General features: G+C 47.8%; 2 protein-coding genes across 2 annotated transcripts; one reads left to right on the forward strand and one right to left on the reverse strand.

Annotated features, from left to right (window-relative positions):
- Positions 1-2,361: 2,361 nt before the first annotated feature.
- On the forward strand, positions 2,362-4,839 carry LOC123410965 (receptor protein kinase-like protein ZAR1). The gene is made up of 2 exons (XM_045103883.1): positions 2,362-3,832; positions 3,927-4,839. The coding sequence occupies exons 1-2, from the start codon at positions 2,500-2,502 to the stop codon at positions 4,541-4,543; spliced, it is 1,950 nt and encodes a 649-aa protein (XP_044959818.1). The 5' UTR covers positions 2,362-2,499; the 3' UTR covers positions 4,544-4,839.
- A 3,311-nt stretch (positions 4,840-8,150) lies between these two features.
- Positions 8,151-17,733, reverse strand: LOC123411725 (putative tRNA (cytidine(34)-2'-O)-methyltransferase). The gene is made up of 7 exons (XM_045104689.1): positions 17,550-17,733; positions 17,367-17,473; positions 16,973-17,041; positions 16,786-16,844; positions 16,574-16,634; positions 16,441-16,494; positions 8,151-8,704 (listed from the first exon to the last, which is right to left on the reverse strand). The coding sequence occupies exons 1-7, from the start codon at positions 17,677-17,679 to the stop codon at positions 8,426-8,428; spliced, it is 759 nt and encodes a 252-aa protein (XP_044960624.1). The 5' UTR covers positions 17,680-17,733; the 3' UTR covers positions 8,151-8,425.
- Between the last annotated feature and the right edge of the window lie 1,899 nt (positions 17,734-19,632).

Genomic DNA, 19,632 nt, shown 5'->3' on the forward strand with positions numbered 1-19,632 from the left:
TATGCTGTGAGGCCGGGTTTTCTTCCACCATACCGTGGCATGAGGTACCATTTGAAAGAGTATGGACGAGGAAACCATCCTCAAAATGCTAAAGAGTTGTTCAACTTAAGACACTCTTCTTTGAGGACAACGGTTGAAAGGGCTTTTGCCGCGTATAAAAACTGTTGAAAGTTTGTCTACAATAAGCCATTCCATGGTTATAAGCCAATCCATGGTTTTATAGCTGAAAATGCTGATGTTTTATACCTGTAAATGATGTTGTTTAAAGGCTGAAAATGCTGATGTTTTACAGCTGAAAATGATGTTGTTGTATAGTTGTAAATGATGTTGTTTTAAGGCTGAAAATGATGTTGTTTTACAGCTAAAAACCATGATGTTTTACAGCTAAAAATGCTGATGTTTTACACCTAAAAATGTCGATGTTTTATAGCTAAGTACTTTTGTTGAAATGGTGTTGCAGGATCATCCAACTGATGTCGAACTGATCAATTCCCCACTTGAGTATTACAATTATATGAAACTATCCTTTGCTAATAAGCATGCCACCCGGATTTATTCAATGGGAATCAGTGTGCCACTGGGAACACCTATTGTTGTGGAAGACAAAGATAAACCCAATGTCACAGAGGGGCAAGGGACAACTGGTGAGGTATTGAAAGATCTTCCTGGGTCTAGCTTTGCACTTCCTAATGCTAGTGCCACTCAGAACCCTTCACCCACTTCAAATAAAAAGAGAAAGAGGTCATCTAGTTTGACTGAGGAGGATTCACTCCAGTGTAGCAACATGACTGATGCTATGCGTGAGATTGCAACTGCTATCAACAACACTTGTCATGCTAAAACACACCTTGACTTGTACAAGGCCGTGATGGACCTTACTATGTTTGATCAAAATGAGCGCTTGGGTGTTTTAGATTTTCTCACAGAACATAAGGGAAAATGCCTTAACTTTATGAAGATGGATGAGGAAGTCCGTCAAGCATCGTTCAAGCGTATCTTGAAAGCAAATCCTGATCTTCTTTGAGTTGATGTTAGTTGATGATTGTTGAAACTATCCCTTTTGGTTATGGTTGTTATGTCTTATGTAATATGAATCTACTTGTACGCTGCTACAATTTATGGTTATTATGTAATATGAATCTATTCGTGCACCATTAAAAATTATGGTTATTATATGTGTTATGTCAATTATTGATTTTGTCGTCATGATAATATTTTAGTTGGAATTGTTCACTCAAATGTTGATATGTTTTGTCAATATTGTCTTGACGCCAAAAAATATATTCATGCAACCTAGCTCACATACACGCTACTAAACACAGTCTCGACATAGCATGTCTCGTTTAATGCAGTCTACCAAACACAGTCTCAGTTTAGCATGCGTCAATACATACAGTGCTACCAAACAACTGCAATTACATGTACTGAGCATGTCTAGAGTGAGCATGTCTCGTTTAATGTAGCCTACCAAACACAGCCTAGTTAAGCTTTTTAAAACAATACTTATATTTGCACTATGCTTTTATTATGTATTCTTAAGTATGAATGATTTGATTTGTATTTGTGTGCAGTACATAAATGATAGACGTGCATGTGTTCACATGTACTCCCTCCGTTCCTAAATATAAGACCTTGTAAAGTTTGTACTATGGACTACATACGGATGTATATAGACATATTTTAAAATATAGATTCACTCATTTTGCTTCGTATGTAGTCTATAGTGAAATCTCTATAAGGTCTTATATTTAGGAACGAAGGGAGTATTTGATGTCTTGGAAGCAAGGATTGTGATTGCAAGTTTTGCCATCTTGGTCACAGATTTGAAAATCAAAAACATCCCTAATTTTTTAATCCTATACGGGCTGCAAGCAGACACCATCAACCACTGATCAAATGCAAACAGGACCCCATACACAGCCCCAGTACCATGTGCCGGCGCCTGCACAAATTCAAACGAAGAGGCTCGAATCCAGCAGGGCCCCAGCGCGCAGCCTCAGGAGTAGCCAATCACCCCGACCACTCCAGCAGAAGAGCATACTACTAAGTAGTACTACCAGTATGATAAATATCAACGTTAACCCTGGGGATTCTAAACCACTAATCCTTGAGATTTCCCACATGCCAACACGCTTAATTACTACTTTAGCAAAAGTCGCCCCGAGCAAAGAGCTTCGATCGAATCCCACCAGCCAAGCCCAAAGCCCACCTCACCCCTCCACCTCCAGCGCCCTGCTGTTCGAATCCACATCCCCGAAATGCCCCTCATGTAGGCCCCAAACAACAGAACGGACATGATCCTCCAGGAGCCCATTTCCGTCATTTCGGAAGTAAAATCTCACTCCCCGGCCTAAACCCAGTCCCTCGGCTGTCCTCTTCTCCCCACCTTCTGTGCTGCAACCCCGCGTGCTCCCAAGAAATGGCAGGGCTGTTTGTTGTAGCCTAGTGCTCGCTATTCCGACTTCCGAGAGGCAGATACGAGTTGTTTCTTCCGTCGAAATGGCGGCCGTGCGTGTGGCGGCGGTGGCGGTGCTGCTGGCGGTCGTGGCCGTGGCGGCGGCAGCGCTGAACACGGACGGCCTGGCGCTTCTCGCGCTCAAGTTCGCGGTCACCGATGACCCTGGCAGCGGTCTCGATACCTGGAGGGACGCCGACGCTGACCCCTGCAGCTGGGCCGGCGTCACCTGCGTCGACGGCGGCGGGGGCCGGGTCGCCGGCGTGGAGCTCGCCAACCTCTCGCTAGCCGGCTACCTGCCCTCCGAGCTCTCCCTGCTCTCCGAGCTCGAGACGCTGTCGCTGCCGGCCAACCGCCTCTCCGGCCAGATCCCGGTCGCCATCTCCGCGCTGCAGAAGCTCACCACCCTCGACCTGGCGCACAACTTCCTGTCCGGCCAGATTCCTGCGGGGATTGGGAGGCTCGCGTCCCTGTCTCGCCTCGATTTGTCCTCCAACCAGCTCAACGGGACGCTGCCGCCGTCCATCGCGGGGCTTCCGAGTCTCTCCGGCGTGCTCAACCTCAGCTACAACCATTTTGTCGGCGGGATCCCGCCGGAGTTCGGCGGCATTCCCGTCGCCGTCAGCCTTGACCTCCGGGGGAACGACCTCGCCGGCGAGATCCCGCAGGTGGGCTCGCTCGTCAACCAGGGCCCCACCGCCTTCGACGACAACCCGAGGCTCTGCGGGTTTCCGCTCAAGATCGAGTGCGCCGGGGAGAGGGAGGAGCCAAGGATCCCGCAGTCGAACAATGGCATGAACCCTGGTGCGGCGGCGGAGGTTGGGAGGCCACCCAAGCATCGGTCGTCGCCCACGGTGCCCATTCTTGCCGTCATTGTGGTGGCGGCCATCGTCGCCGGGCTAGTGCTGCAATGGCAGTGCCGGAGGCGGTGCGCTGCAACGACCAGGAACGAGGACAAGGAGTCGTCGACCAAGGAGAAGAGCGCGGCGGTGACGCTCGCCGGCACTGAAGAGCGGCGCGGCGGCGGAGAGGAGGGGGAGCTGTTCGTGGCGGTGGACGACGGTTTCGGGATGGAGCTGGAGGAGCTGCTCCGCGCGTCTGCCTACGTCGTGGGGAAGAGCCGCGGCGGCATCGTGTACAGGGTCGTTCCCGGCCGCGGCACCGCCGTAGCCGTCCGCCGTCTCAGCGAGCCCGACGACGGCGATGGCACTGAGTCCGGGTGGCGCCGGCGCCGTGCCTTCGAGACCGAGGCCGCCGCCATCGGCCGCGCTCGCCATCCCAACGTCGCTCGACTCCGCGCATACTACTACGCCCCGGACGAGAAGCTGCTCATCTACGACTACCTCGGCAATGGCTCCCTCCACTCCGCTCTACACGGTAATGTGCCGGCCAAATCTTGTCTTATCGATTGATAGGCTAGAGGCTGCATTTGATCCAGAGATAGTAGGACTGAATAGATTCTTGGAATCAGGTGGCCCGACGGCTTCGCCAACGCCACTGCCGTGGTCGGTGAGGCTGTCCATCGTGCAGGGCGCGGCGAGGGGGCTGGCATACCTGCACGAGTGCAGCCCTCGCCGGTACGTGCACGGCTGCATCAAGTCGTCCAAGATCCTGCTCGACGACGAGCTCCGTCCGCACGTCTCCGGCTTCGGACTAGCCCGGCTCGTCGCCGGCGCGCACAAGACGGCGCAGTCGAGGAAGCTCGGCGGCGCGGCGTGCGCGCTCCGCAGCGGCGCCCTGTCGGCGCTGTCGTACGTGGCACCGGAGCTGCGCGCGCCGGGGGGCACGGCCGCGGCGGCGACGCAGAAAGGGGACGTGTTCGCGTTCGGGGTGGTGCTGCTGGAGGCGGTGACCGGGCGGCAGCCGACGGAGGGGGAGGGCGGGCTGGAGCTGGAGGCGTGGGTGCGGCGAGCCTTCAAGGAGGAGCGGCCGCTGTCGGAGGTGGTCGACCCGTCGCTGCTCGGCGAGGTGCACGCCAAGAAGCAGGTCCTCGCCGTGTTCCACGTGGCGCTCGGCTGCACCGAGCCCGACCCCGAGCTGCGCCCCCGCATGCGCGCCGTCGCGGAGAGCCTCGATCGGGTGAACTAATCCGGCGATCCATCGTCCATCATTCGGGGAAAACAGAAGCCGTGGCCCGTCATTCTCATCCGACCATCAGCAGCAGTAGTTTCTAAAATCCTTAGCTCCGCAGATTAGCATTTGCCAACGTTACTAGGTTTAGAGACGGTGAAGAAACCAGCCAAGAATCGTTCGCCGATGCGTGTGCACCGGTGGTAACTAGCGCGTTTGGAACTCGTTTTTTTTTTGTAGCTGCGACCTTCGCGGCCGTGTATGTATGTATGTGACCGGTGATCATGATCTGGACAACTGCATCCCTTTTGCTAGCGTTTCGGAATGCTGCAGCAGCAGTGTCGTTACACTTTTTGCGGTGAAAAAACGATAAAAAGCCTTGGCTGGCGAATATTGCTTTGGCTCCCGAGCTCACTGGAGGCCTTTAAATTCAAACTTCAAATTCAATGAAAATTTGTATTTTAATGTTTCAAAAAATTCTGAAAAAAAATACATAGATAAATGAAGGTATAATACACAAGTGTGTAAATTTTCAGACCAAAATGAAATGAGGGCTGTGCAAAAAAGATAAATCTGAGGCTGTTTAACACATGTTACTATTCATCATTTCAGACCATGATTTTTTTTTTTTATATAGATCACGTTTTAAAGTATTTCGACCTGAAATTTTACACACATGTCGGTTACATCCTTACATACATGCATATTTTTTTCAGAATTTTTTAAACCATACAAATTTGAATTTGAATTTTTCAAAAATAAAAACCTACATGGCTCCCGGAGCCAAAACGCCATTCTCCTTGGCTGGTGGCTTTCTTGGGGTTTGGAAAACCTGGGGAATGGGAGGCGTGTTGTGATGCTGTTCACCTTTGGGCCAGTTGACTCTGAAAAGATGCGACAATGCCACGCACCAGAGAGGGCTGCATCCATCAGTGTCAGTATATTGTCTTTTTACGTGTGTCCTGCCGTGCTGTGCATGCACAGCGAAAACAGACACACGCAATGGCGCTGAAGAGTAGACTGGGGCAACACGCGGGTAGGTTCAGTACTTCAGTGGCCCGTGTCTAGGTTCGCCTGGTGCCGTTTCTTGTTGAGGCGAAATGGGTTCTTCCCTATCCCTAGCCTTTAATGACGGCCTGAGATTCCTGCTAAAGAATGGAGTGGTCATTGCACATTTGCAGTGCAAGGCGGGTCATGGGCGTATCATTGGTGCCATTATGCATGGGGGATCCCAGTCGGCGAAGCCACATGGAGAGGAGTGTGGTCAATTGACCACACAGGTTTTTGGCAAATCCATTGTACACAAGAAGAAATCATGTATTTTTATAAATTTAGAAAAAAAACACATGTATATGACATCGTAGAATTGAAATGACATCGCACACTTCTCGTCCTGGCACCGCCACCGGGGGATCCAATGTATAGGAGTAAACACTACTATCATTTGAGATTTAGATCGAATCTAGCTATGTCAACATTTTGCGTAGACCTTCACACTGTAATCATCTCTAGTTGTGGCACAGAAACGGCAAGTCGAACTAAAGTTGGGAGTTCTTGATTTCGGATGCATTCATACCAGGAAGGCTGACAAAATATGAAGGCAAGTTTTTTGTTTTTCTTTTACCGTGGCAGCACATGAAGAACATTCAAACTTGAAAGGTTTAAATGCAGGGCGCCGCATACTCACTCGTCAAATCCTGCAGGAGCATGAAGGAACTGCTCCTGATGACCTTGACATTTATAATCCTGCAGACCAACCGATGGATGATCCAATAATTCACTAGAACGTGACAGCTGCTCAGTGTGGGCGCTATTTGCCCCGTGATCTGACAGAAGTTTTAAATAGCAGTAAAGTTCTTCACCAACCTTCCTCGCCGTATATCTAACGAAAACAAAGTGATAAAGCATCCGCATGCGAATTTAAACAACGCCTTGATGGTTCAGGACAAGTAGGCAGCTCAGTGTACTGGAGGCCACAAGAGATCCCCCATCCTGTTTCTTCTCACGTCTAGTTACCTCCTGACCGCAAAGTGTATACATCCAATTGGTCTTTGGACAGTCCAGTAGTCCAATCCAGGTAACAAAAACACCCCGATCAAGTGCTACTCCCTCCGTCACATTTAGAAGCGCGCATGAACAATCTCTTAAATAAAGGTGAATCGTGATTGGCTTTAATTTTGTTTGCAAGCGCTTACATGATAAGGCTGCCCATAATAATAGTATTATAGGTAGTATCATACATGCCAACTAGACACTTTCGATGAAGTGGCATAGAATTAAATAAAAAAAAGGGTTGAGTTAGTATCATATCATGATATCGTATCATATTAAATGATGTGCTACTATATGTCTTACATGGCAATAAATGAGTTACACTATGATACTACATATGATATTATGCATTACGGATGTGATATCATACACTAGTATCATATGCATGATACTAGTATATGATACTATCCATTACAACCAGCCTAAGAGCATGATTAATAGTATAGCCAACTGCTGGCTATAAGCAGTCTTAGAGCATCTCTAGTAGAACCCTCAAACCCTTAAATCTAAAACCACTTTTAAGGGTTGAGAATTGGCAATTTTTGACACTTTTAAGGGTTGAAAAACAGGGGCAAAGACTAGAACCCTCAAACCCAATCCTTATAACGGAATATTCATGCAGATCGGCGAGGAGAGCTCGGGCGGCCTCTTGCTGCGGGAGGGGGAGGGCGCGAGGGGTGGCGGAGGCGGCCGGGGAGGCCGAGGCGGACGGCGGCTGGGGAGGTCGAGGCGGGCGGGAGGCGGAGACGGCGGCTGGGAGGCCGAGGCGGGCGGCGACGACGGAGGTCGAGGAGGCAGCGACGATGGGGAAGGTCGAGGCGGGCGACGGCCGGGGAGGTTGAGGCGGGCGGCAGCGCGGGGGGGGGGGGGGGTGAGACAGCGGCGGCGTCTCGGGAGGTGGAGGGGAGGCGTTCGGGGGGCGGGACGGCGGCGACGGCTCTGGCGGGCGCGGGAGGGAGTCGGGATGAGAAATTTTTCCTCCCGCGCTAGGATGGAACGGTTTGAGGGTTGGGGTAGATTTTGCTCCCCAACCCTTACTTAGGTCGGGGGAGGGTTTGAGGGTTGGACCTCTAATTTTTTTACGGTTTTAAGGGTTCTAGTCTACGCCTTTTTTCGATGAAAACTGTAAAAAAAACGGTTATTTTTAAGGGTTTGAGGGCTCTACTAGAGATGCTCTTATAGCATATCTTATAGCTGGTTTGTACAATAGTTAGCTATAAAAGAGTACTACTTTTATCATATGTGACCCACCTTTCATTCTCACAAAGCACCTAGGAGCACGTGCTAGAGCTGGCTCTTCACGAAGAGTCCGCTTCCCTTCTCTCTCCTCTTCTCTCTCATCCAACTCAGCAAAAATATAGTATTTTAATCCTTACAGCCTGCTGACTGTACCTTATCGTACTTGCTCTAACCCCACAACACTTAATTATTTAAGAAGATAATACGCAATAACTCATACAACCAATAAATAGTCCTTATGCATGAAGTCTTTCCATCCTACGTGCACACTCAACATTCCCACTATGCATGCGGATTATCAATACTTCTAATTAACTAATCAGTAAATGTTATGTACCTTAACCCTCTTCTATTCTGAAAATGCAAATGCATGTAAACGAATCCATGCCTTCTAAATTGTGGCGGAGGGGATAACAAAATTGATTGAGAATGCAAAAGAAAAACACCCTAGTGACTGCAAAGTGTATACATTTTGGTTGAGAATGCAAAAGAAAAGAAAAAAGGATCCCGATCAAGTGCTAACAAAATTACCAGGCATAAAGTCACGATAGAAGAAATTCTTTGATGTAGTAATAGAGTTTCGTCAATTGATTCTCAGGTAAAGTGATTTCATCCATAAATATCCTCTGCTGGGAATAGTCCTTGCGCTTCCTCCGGGAGATCAGGTTGGTACTGGAGCTGCTCGTAGTTCAGCTGCCTGGCTGCTTCGTACAGCGCTATTCCAACGCTGACCGAGAGGTTCAGGCACCGGACATAGGTTTCCACCATCGGAATTCGGATGGTTCCACCACCTACGGCTTCTCCGGAACAGTCTTCCAGGGCGGACTCTGGTAGCCCTTTTGTCTCCGACCCGAATACTAGCCAGTCCCCAGGCTTATATGAGAAATCCTGAACAAAACATGCGAGGAAAGTAAGCAAAACAAATGCAATCATATAATCAGATAGGGTGTGTCTAGGACACATCTAGATGTGACATAGTTATTGCACATCTAAATTATTAAATCAAGCATAAAAAAGAAAAGAAAAAAAGAAAGAAAATACCCACACGAATCTCCACGTAAGATCAATGATACAGGATTTAGATGTGCAATACTTATGTAACATCTAGATGTGTTTTAGCAATACCAAATCAGATAATATGATTAACATGTTTACATTACATTGATGGCAATGAGGATATTCAAGTCCGCACATATCGGTTATGGAACGGTTCATCCAGAAAAAAAATCAAGGGGTGACCACATAAGAAAACATTACATTGACAAGCATTATATGTACATTTGAAGTGTCAACAATTCAACATGATTCATGTAAATGCACAATTATGAATAATTAGGTGTCAAAGCCTTAACGACAAGGAAAGGACACGGCAACCCATTTATTATACTGAACGGATGAAGGACAAAATTGAACGCAGATAGCTGTCATGAGCAACATACAACTTTTATGGGCGACTGGGTGGAGAGATTTGGGCTATGTGAGGGATAAATATACATGGCGTAATCGTAGTTGGGATGCTAGCCGGTTCGTTAAAGAAAGACTGGATAGAGCTGTGCCTTCGACGAGTTGGTGTGCAAGATTCCCTAACTTTAAAGGCCTAAATGGAGATCCATACCATTCGGCACCATAGGCCTATAATTAACCAAATAGAGGAAGCCAGGAGATCATATTTTTTTAGGAGAAGGGCTCATAGTTTCAGGTTTAAAGCTAGGTGGTTGCAAGAAGAAGATTGTGAGATCGTGGTCAACAATGCTTGGACCAATCCTGGCTGCGAGGGGACCATAATACTCGGAGGATGTTGCACACGGTAGCAGGAGATTTAAAGGACTGGGATGCTAATGTTTTACGCGATCTTGGCCAAAGAATTAAAATCCTAAAAAGGAAACTAGGAAGTGCTAAGAGGAGACATTAACCAAGAAAGTATTAGCAGAGAGCACTTCTTAAGGGAGAAGCTGGACAAACTGGAGCATCAATAAGATATGCACCGGAGATAACGAGCCCGTGTCAAATGGATGCAGGCTGGTGATAAGAACACATCCTTTTTTCATGCCTTTGCCTCTGAAAGAAAGAAAAGGAATACCATCAAGAAACTGAAAAGGGAGGACAACAGTTGGGTGGAGGGGGGAGAACCTTTGAAAGAGCACATTCCAACTATTTCTTTAACATCTTCTCTATGGCAGGAAACAACAAAGAAAAAATAGTCTGCACGGTGCAGCCAAAGGTGACAGAAGAGATGAATGATGTATTATGTGCTGAGTATAGAGATGAGGTAAACAGAGCCTCAGACAGCATCAGTGTCTTTAAAGCCCCGGGATCTGATGGCATGCCAGCAATATTTTTCAAAAGGTTTTGGCAAACTGTTGGGAACCAGGTCACTCAAGAGCTTCTTCGGATATTGAGAGGAGAAATGCCTGACGGGTGGAACGATACACTCAGTGCTAATTCCAAAGCATGCCAACCAGTGAGCATAAAGGACCTAAGACCAGTAAGCCTGTGTAACGGTATAAGCTGATCTCCAAGGTAATCACAAACAGGGAAAGGTAATTCTTCCCGACATCATCTCCCCCAACCAGAGCGTCTTTGTGCCAGGGAGACAAATCTCGGATAATGTTCTATTGGCATATGAGCTAACTCACTTCCTGCAGAGAAGAAAAAGGGGCTTGATGGGCTATGCAGCTATTAAATTGGATATGAGCCCATCAAGCCCCTTTTCAGAAGGAGGGTGTGACAACCCGTTGCCGACGTTCCAGAAGATTCTCCTCTCTTTCCGTTTTCGTCGTGTGTCTATTTATATTTGTCGCATCATCATCGCATCATGCGCATCATCTGCATTGCATCGGCGTCTCCGTTGCCGCCCGTTTTCAAAACTTGCATCCGTTATTAGTTGCCGGTTATCGTCGTTGTTCGTTCCGAGCCTGACCGCACTCGCACGCACCCGTGGCACCGGCGTAACCCTGTTTTTAAAGCGTGGATAATACTTTCTCCGATTGAGCTGGAATTTGTCGTGCGGTATTATTTATTTATAGCTAGGCCGCCTGTCAAATTTCGTCGCGATCGGAGACCGTCTGGTACCCGAACGGTCGATCGTAGCGGCACCGTATTCGGGCTACCGTCGGTGTTTTAAAATTCGTTGCCGCGCCGCCCGTTCTCCCTCTCGTCTCCGGATACCCCCTCTACACGGCCGCGTACCCGTTCCCGCGTGCGGAATCGTTCGAATCCAACCCCGCGGTTGGATCCGGAGCGCGATTCCGGTTAACCTAGTCCCCCCTTTTTCCTATAAATAGACCCCCATGCATTATTCAGACAAACCCTCTCTCTCTCCCTCAGGATCCGCGCCCCTCAAACCCTAGCCGCACCCTCTCTCTCCTCCCTCCAGCCCAGCCGTCGGGGGCCCGCCCGAGCCCGCAGCCGGCCCGCCCCGGGCCCGGATTCGCGCCGCCGCCTCTCACCCCTGTCCCGTGCCACGCCCCGTGGTGCCGCGCGCCGCCGGCCTCCCGAGCGCCTCTTGCCCGCAGCACCTCGTCGGCCCCGAGCCATCGGGCCGCCTCCCGTCCCCGGATCCGCCTCCTCCGGCCGCCTCCCGCCGCCGCCGGGGCCCCAGCCGCCGCGCCGGAGCCTCACCCCAACCGGAGCTCTGCCGCCGCCTCCCGTCGCCAGATCCGGGTCGACAACCCCCGGATCCGGTCCCCTCCGGCCAGCCCCGCTTCTCTATGCTCCCATTGCGGCCCCCGCTCGCCGGAAGTCCCTCGCCGGCGCCGCCCCGTGTACCTGCAACCGACGCGCCAGCAGCTCCTGCCGTGGGGAGCTCGCGAGGAGAACGACGCCCGCCAGCGCCCGCGTGGGCCGGCCTTCCACGCAGGCCGATCCGGCCCAGTGAGGAGCCCCCCCTGTTCGGCCTCCCACGTGGCCTCGCCAGGCCCACCTCGGCCAGGCGCACCCCGGCCTCCTCCCGCGGCCCAGATGGCCAGGAGCAAGGCCCACTCCAACTCTCCAGCGCCCAGGCCGGCCCAACCGAGGTAGCCCTCTTTTCCCCCTGTAGCATTATAATAGTTCGGCCCATTTAGGAATTTTAGTAATTAATCAATTCCAGTAAATAGACGTTTAGTTAAACCCCCGTATCTTTTTATCCGTAAGTCGGAACGAGGCGTATTCTATATGGTTTTGGCGTAGAATTTCGCGTAGAAGACGATTATCCAACTTGCATAATTATTTGATGTAGTTTTGCGTGTCGGATGCCTAGATATGTGTGCTGTTTTTATTGTCTTGGTCCCGTGTTATTTTTTTCGCGCTAGACCGTTTTGCCCAAATGCCGTTTTAGAAATGCCCATGTTTTGGGGACCTTTTTTCCATGCTTTTTAGAGCGGTCATTTGTACTTTTGCGTGTAGGGAATTGCCTCTAGTTTATTTTCCGTGTCTAGGATTATTTCCCGCATTTTCGCGCGGCATTATTTTGTTGTGCAACCCCACATATTTTACATGTTTTCGGGTTAGAAAAATCCATGGGATTTTTCAATTAGTTTTAGCTTCCGAGTAAGTTGGTTCGCGAGATATTTTGCTATGTTGCCCTTTTGATTAATTCGTAGGATTGATTCCGTGCCTCGTTTGAATTAGTTGTCAACTAGTGAGTTGGTCTTGGATGTTTTGTTTAGCCCCTGGTATTTTTAGTTGCAATAGAAATGCATGTTTAGGTGTGTTTTGCTTGCCCTCAAGTTGCTAGAAATAGTGCTGTTTTAGAGGAGCTGAAATATTTCTAAGTCTGTAATCTGTTATTATTTTGTTGCTGTCTTGTTTTGCTTGCATCTTGTGATCTGTAGCTCTTTTGAGGTTGGTTCAATGGAGTTAGTTGTACCCCTTGTGTTTCTCTAGCATGCTGTGAATTTTCATGCCATTTGGAGTCCTGTAGCTATAGGTTTTGCTGCTGTCAATATTGCTTCAGATCGAAAACTGCACTTTCATGAAGTGCTATTTTCACTAAGTCTGAAATAGTGTGTGGGAAGCCATTTTGTAACTTCTTTTCCTAGTGTTCCTTGTTGCCATGCTAGTTGTTGTTAGTTGTTCGTAGTAGTGTTTCTTGCCCTCTTCCGTGCCATGCCTTGCTTGAGCATATCGGAGTTGTGTAGCCGTAGCTGTGGGGCGTAGAAAATGCTATGTGGCTGATTTTGGCAGATTGTAGTGTTTTCTTGTTTCGCTCGTAGTTGTTGAACCGTAGCTCCGTTGTGATCGTGTCCTACATGAAACTTGCTTAGAATCTCGTGTAGTTTCATTTTCTCTTGCTGGTTGTTTGTTTTGAGGTGCTCGTGACCGTTGTTGCACACATATTGCATTCATGCCATCATATCTTGCGGTGCTTGTAACTTTTGATCCGTAGCTCCATTGGAGATGATCTCTATGTGTAGATTGCTTGCCTTGACGCGTAGAATCACGTGAACCTATTTGTTTTGCTGTTTAACAACTAATTAAATGCATTAGTTCAGATCTGGACAGAATTGTAAATTAACATGTGAGGTCGTTTCGGAGATGCTATATGTCATTTCCGACCTTATTTAAAATGCCTAAATAGGTAGTTTAATTTCCGCTTCACCTCTTGCATGTTTGACAACATTAATATTGCCGTGTAAATAACCGGAGTGAACTAAATAATTAACGTGGGATTTCGTCAATATGCAACTCGTTGCGTATTGAACTTCACTTAATGTGTAGTATTTGATTGCGTGAATGGTCATGCCGTGTCTTGCATTTATTCAACTGCTCATGCATCATATGTGTTGTGCATCGTGTGGTGAATTTCGTGTGTTGATTTGTGTTTCCGGTTTGCTCCGTCTCGATAGAGTTCCGCAGCGTGCCGGATTGTGAGGACCCATTCGACTACATCGGTGCAACTGCTTCACGGAGTCATTCTTTTCCAAGCGGGATCTCAGGCAAGATGATCATTTCCCCAGATACCATTACTATCATTGCCATGCTAGTTTTACCGTTTCTGTCGATTATGTCTCGTTGCCTACCACATGTTAAATACCAACCTCTCAACAATGCCATGTTAACCTTCAACCTGTTCGACCTAGCAAACCACTGATTGGCTATGTTACTGCTTGCTTAACCCTGTGTTAGCGTTGCTAGTTGCAGGTGCATTGCTTCCATGTGAAAGCATGGGTTCCTTGTTATATCACCATATTAAATGCTATTCAATTCAATGCACCTATATACTTGGTAAAAGGTGGAAGGCTCGGCCTTTCTAGCCTGGTGTTTTGTTCCACCTTTGCCCCCTTAGTTACCGGCTACCGGTGTTATGTTCCATAAATGAGCGCTCCTAACACGATCAGGGTTGTTATGGGGACCCCCTTGATAATTCGTTTTAGATTAAAGCTGGTCTAGCAAGGCCCAACTTTGGTACTACATTTGCCTAATAACCTAATAATAATGCATAGGGACCCGCCGGCACCCGCGGACTATTTTAATCAACCCCCGGGCCAGTGCTCCTCATGAGTGTTGGCCCCACCTGAGCGATGTCCGGCGCCCCTCTGGTCACCCGGAGGTTTAGCGATCCCGACGTCTAGCTCATCCGCCGTGTCCTGAGAACGAGGTACGCGACTCCTATCGGGATCGTCGACACGTCGGGCGGCCTTGCTGGATTAGTTTTACCTTTGACGAGATATCTTGTGCATCGGGATTCCGGTGATGCTTTGGGTAATCTCAGATTTGGAGTTGCTTCTTCTTCTTCTTCATCGATCTAGGATGTTCTTCTTCATCGATCTAGGATGTGTTCCAGGCCGGCAGCCTGGGATAGCAAGGATGGACGTCGTTCTTTCTTTTCTCGTTTGTTTTCGTCCGTAGTCGGACCCTGCTCTTACTCTTGATGATTATGTAACGTACTAATGTGACTCTGATGTATCTTGTGGCGAGTGTAAGCCAACTCTGTATATATATCTCTTCTTTTCAGTACATGTACTTGTAACGATATCCATTCTTGCGACACGACGAGATGCGCTTCTATCCCTGACGAGGCCTTCGTGCCAAATTGAGGATAGGGTCGCATCTTGGGCGTGACAGAGGGGAAGTATATTAAAAGAGAGTGTGTGGAAAAAGATCCAAGGCTGGAATGAAAAACTCATTTCAGAAGGAGGGAAAGATATCCTTATAAAAGCAGTTGCACAAGCAATCCCGGTGTACTCCATGGCTTGCTTCGATCTAACCAAGTCCTCGCGCGACGAACTGAGCACTATGATCAATAAATACTGGTGGAGCCAAATGGATAAGGAGAATAAAACACACTGGGACAGCTGGGAAAAATTGATGAAGACAAAGAAAAACTGGAGGTCTGGGCTTTAGGGACCTACACGCCTTCTAGCTATGCTTGCGAGACATGCATGGAGGGATTGGAGGCTTATTTAAAACCAATCTTCCTTGTGTGCGCAGGTTTTGTCAGCATGATACTACCCAAATGGCTCAATTCTACATGCCAACCCCAGAGATGGCAGTATACTTGGCGTAGTATAATTTGGATCATATGGAGAGTTGGCAGTGGTACTAACACCGATATTTGGTCTGAGGCATGGATTCCGAGAGGAAGCACTAGAAGATCATCACTCAAAGGGGCAGACATGTTGTAACTATGTAACTAAAGTAAATGAACTGATTGATCCTGCCACAAACAACTGGAATGCAGACTTAACAAGGCAAACCTTTCTTCCTGAATATGCAAAGATTATTTTGCAAATCACAATTCATGAACATAATGATAATATCATAGCATGGCTTTGATAAAAAAAAGTATATTTTCTGTAAAATCTGCATACCTAGTTGCTATAGATACTGCAGCTTGTGAATCCACTGCAGGGCTAACTTCTTCCTCAAGTGCAGATGAAGAAACATGTGTTTTCGATTGGCCCAAGCTGTGGTCGCTTCCCTTAGAAACAAAGTTCTTCATTTCCTATGGCGCATGTGTAGGGATAGCTTACCCCTGTGCATGAAGCTTCAGAACAGAGGTGTGCATGTAGACACCCGTTGTCCTGTTTGTATCGATTGGATGGGAATGACGGACGTTGTTTCATGGGCTGGAAACCCAATTTGAAGGCAGGATGGAAGCCCAAAAAGGAAGGGAGAGACGTGATTATGTTCATTGGCGAAGAAAGGAGAGAGGAGAGAGACTAAACGAACCCTTTTCTATCATTTGGCGGTGGCAGATCTTGTAATTTCAGCGAACTCCACGTTTTGAGGATTCCATGAAGCTGCGATTTCTCAGCTTCTCTAGACTTCTCGAAAATACACTACGAAACAACACAGCTTCTGAAAGCTAGCTTCTCAGAGCTAGGACATTCGGCTCTGCTCCATCCTTAGAGTTCGTGGAGCATGGAGCGTGGATGACTTCCGAACAGGCTCATAGTGCGCGTTTTCTTGAAAATGAGTTACAATATTCGTTCGGTTTCATAAATACTCCCTCCGTCCCAAAATAAGTGCCACAAATTTGTACTAGCTCTAGTACAAAGTTGTACTAAGCTTGAGACACTTATTTTGGGACAGAGGGGGTATATTACAACATAAATTAGTGGTGAAAACTGTTGCATTTGGAGACCATGTGGATGTCCAAAACGACCGCTTTGATAGAACCAGAGGGAGTAGTTACTCACTGAATGGACGTGGGTGCCTCTTTTGGTAAATGCCAACAACCTTTTTTGCCCATCCTAATGCAAAGAAACGCAATAGTTAAAACTTCACACAGATGCAGTAGTTACATTGATGTTAAATAATAAACTGTTGTACCTGCTTCATGAAATAATCTCGGAACTCACCCCAGGAGTCATGAATCTTAACGACAACATATCTTAGTAGAAATAGTTAAGGTTGAAACTTGCTACCCTTCAAAGACCCACTCGGCAATAGATAGGTCATGAACGCACCGCTGAGAGGAGCAGCGAGGTTCAAATCACTGATTTGCAAATCATACAAATGGAGTATCTCCACATATAGGATACGGCCAATAATCCAATCCAGCACGCTTGAGTTTTGTGTCATCTACATGAAAACCTAATGGCTGTGAACATCAATGAAGAAAAATCTTTCAGATAAAAAAAACAATATAAAGCATGCACAACAACAATGATTACGTTGCACATTCTATAACATTTGTCTGGGGGGCACAACAATGAGTACTAACCTTACCCCGACAAGATGGAGGCCAACTGCTGACGCTGCACAAGTCCTTGCAATTGATCCTGTATTTCCTGGGATCTATGTTGTAAGCTTAGAGTTTAGTGACAAGCAGCTAATTCAATTCCTTCAATAAATCATCTCACTAAAATGGTGTGCATTCTTCTTCTAAACACTACTGCTCCACTGGTGTGCGCAGTAATAGATTAATGATTCACTAAATCAAACCAATATACTATAGTACTAATAATAAGTTACATGTTTGTTGATTTTTAGCACTCAGAGTAGCAGAAACACTAATTAATTTCGTAGGGACTACTAGCAGAGTAGCAATGCATGTCATTTTGGACTCAAAACCACTAGTACGTCAGTAGCCCAGAAAATAAGTTACAAACGAAGCATTTACCATAGGGGAAACCAGCACCACATGGAGCATCCTCTTGGCGCGCGCGACCTCCACGCCGCTCCCCACGGGTCCAGCTGCGGCTCCATTGCCGCTGGAAGCAACTGCAACTGCAAGCGCGCGAGCAATCACGGAATCATTAGAAAGGGGCCGGCCGGAACAGCAGGAGACGGGCTCATCACGCACGGGAACAGGAGGCAGATGAAGAGGCTACGCGGCGCGGTTGGCGACGCCCGCAGCCGTGAGCGGCCGCTGAAAATCCGGCGAATGCGGCGCGGCTGTGGGCAAGAGCGCGCAGCCGCAAGCCCACCTCCATTTTTTATCTCCCTGGACGGCGGCGGCGGTGGTGGCTTCTTCCTTCGAGCGCTCAGTTTCCCGGGATAAGGTGCGACGATATACGATATCGGCCTTATCATGGGCCTATTCATGATATGGGCTTTGGGACCGGACGGATTTACGGGACGCTTCTTTTCGCTTCATTCTATCGATTTTTGGTTTGAAAAATCAAAAGTTTAAAAGAACTCGATTTGATCGCTTAAAATCATCTGAGAAACGTTAGAATTAGTAATGCAATTCAAATTCGTCCTCACACCTTGCTTCTGACGATTCTGAACGTTCCCACAAAATAAAACGTTTCGATTTAAGCCAGTACCCCTATCTGTGGTTCGGCTCCTGTGCACAAGTATCTACGGTTTCAGTATTGTAGGTGCTCTAATCCACCGTCCATTGCAATCCGATGGCTCTCCTCCCTCTTCCTCCCCTCACTCTTTGTAACAATGGATGATCCCAAATACTCAGCAACGACGTTGATCGTCGAAACTACACCGGTGTACGTCTTATATGGAGCGCATGGGCTAGCGTGAATCAGCTTGTCGTGCCTAGGCTCTCCATAGTTGGGTCATTTGTTCTGACCGCAATGGCTCATGAATGCCGCCATGGCATCGTGCACCAGGATGTACAGATGGAGCGCCCACCCTGTGAACTCAAACATTAGTTTGTTGCTCTCCAATGTTGCGGTTGGTAGCTCGGCAATTTGCTCTCCAGACAACGTGGTTTCGAAGGACATGTAGAGCACCGATGCCCACGGCTGCTTGTCAAACCAGTACATACAATCTCCCTTGAGAACGGGTTCAGTGGCGGAGCTAGATCTCTTTCAACTTCGAAAGTTCGGATACTCGGCAAGTGCTTCGATGAACTCACCTTTGAGAAGGAGCTGTCGGCGGGACGGGGTTACGGACTCACGAGGATCGAGGACTCGCATGTTTCTCATGCAACTGGATGAAGCCGACAGCTGAGTTATATGGCTCTATACGTGTAGACCGTCGGTGTGGATGACCTCTTGCTTGTCGGGACGCTTCAAGCGGTTGTCGTTGTCGGAGTATTTAAGATCCTCCATAGTTACAGAGTGAGGGGAGGAAGACGAACGAGTAGAGCCGTCGGATTACAATTGTGGGGACCCCGACTTACGAGTCGAGATCGCCGAATGAACGTGCTCAGTGATCCCAGAGATCAATGCTCACCGAACACACATAAACTGAATAATAAGAGTCTTACATCCATACATACCGTTTGATACAATAAATGACCATTGCGATCGAGTCTTACATGTATAGGGCCTTGAAGACCAACACATCAAACTGGACCAATAGCGGAACTATTGATTGAAAGTGTGAACCCATGCCATCAGCCTTAACCTACAGGCATTCTGACTGGAACACGTCCTATCTCGCAAGAACGTCACCGAGTTACTCTTCACCAAATCTTGTTCTCTCATACCTGCTCAATGAAATAACCAGTGGCAAGCCAATGAGTACTTTTGATTGTACTCGCAAACAGCCCATGGTATGAACAATGAAAGTGAAGGATAACAATAACATGCATCTTTGATGGAATTCATCTTGGAGGAAAGATCATGAATATGCATCAAGTTAAAGAATTACTTTTGAAGAACAGGTTACAAATATCAATATATCTATCGAGGGCTGAACCATCCGGGTTCACCCTGTATGCCAAGTCACCAAACTTGGTCATATCATTACTTCCATAATAACACCTTTTTATCACCACTCACACACGCTTGGTTTATGCAGAAACGACTGGATGTAGTTTAAGCAGGATTACCCAACTGTCCTTGACCGTGGACACGGCTATTCGAATAGTTTTACACTCTGCAGAGGTAGTATGTTGGACCCACGAGATCCGGGAAACTTCTGTGTCATCCACGACTCGCAGTATATAACATACCCGAGGTAAGTACCCGATCAATGAC

Source organism: Hordeum vulgare, chromosome 7H (assembly GCF_904849725.1).
Source record: "Hordeum vulgare subsp. vulgare chromosome 7H, MorexV3_pseudomolecules_assembly, whole genome shotgun sequence".
Classification (NCBI taxonomy): Eukaryota; Viridiplantae; Streptophyta; class Magnoliopsida; order Poales; family Poaceae; genus Hordeum; species Hordeum vulgare.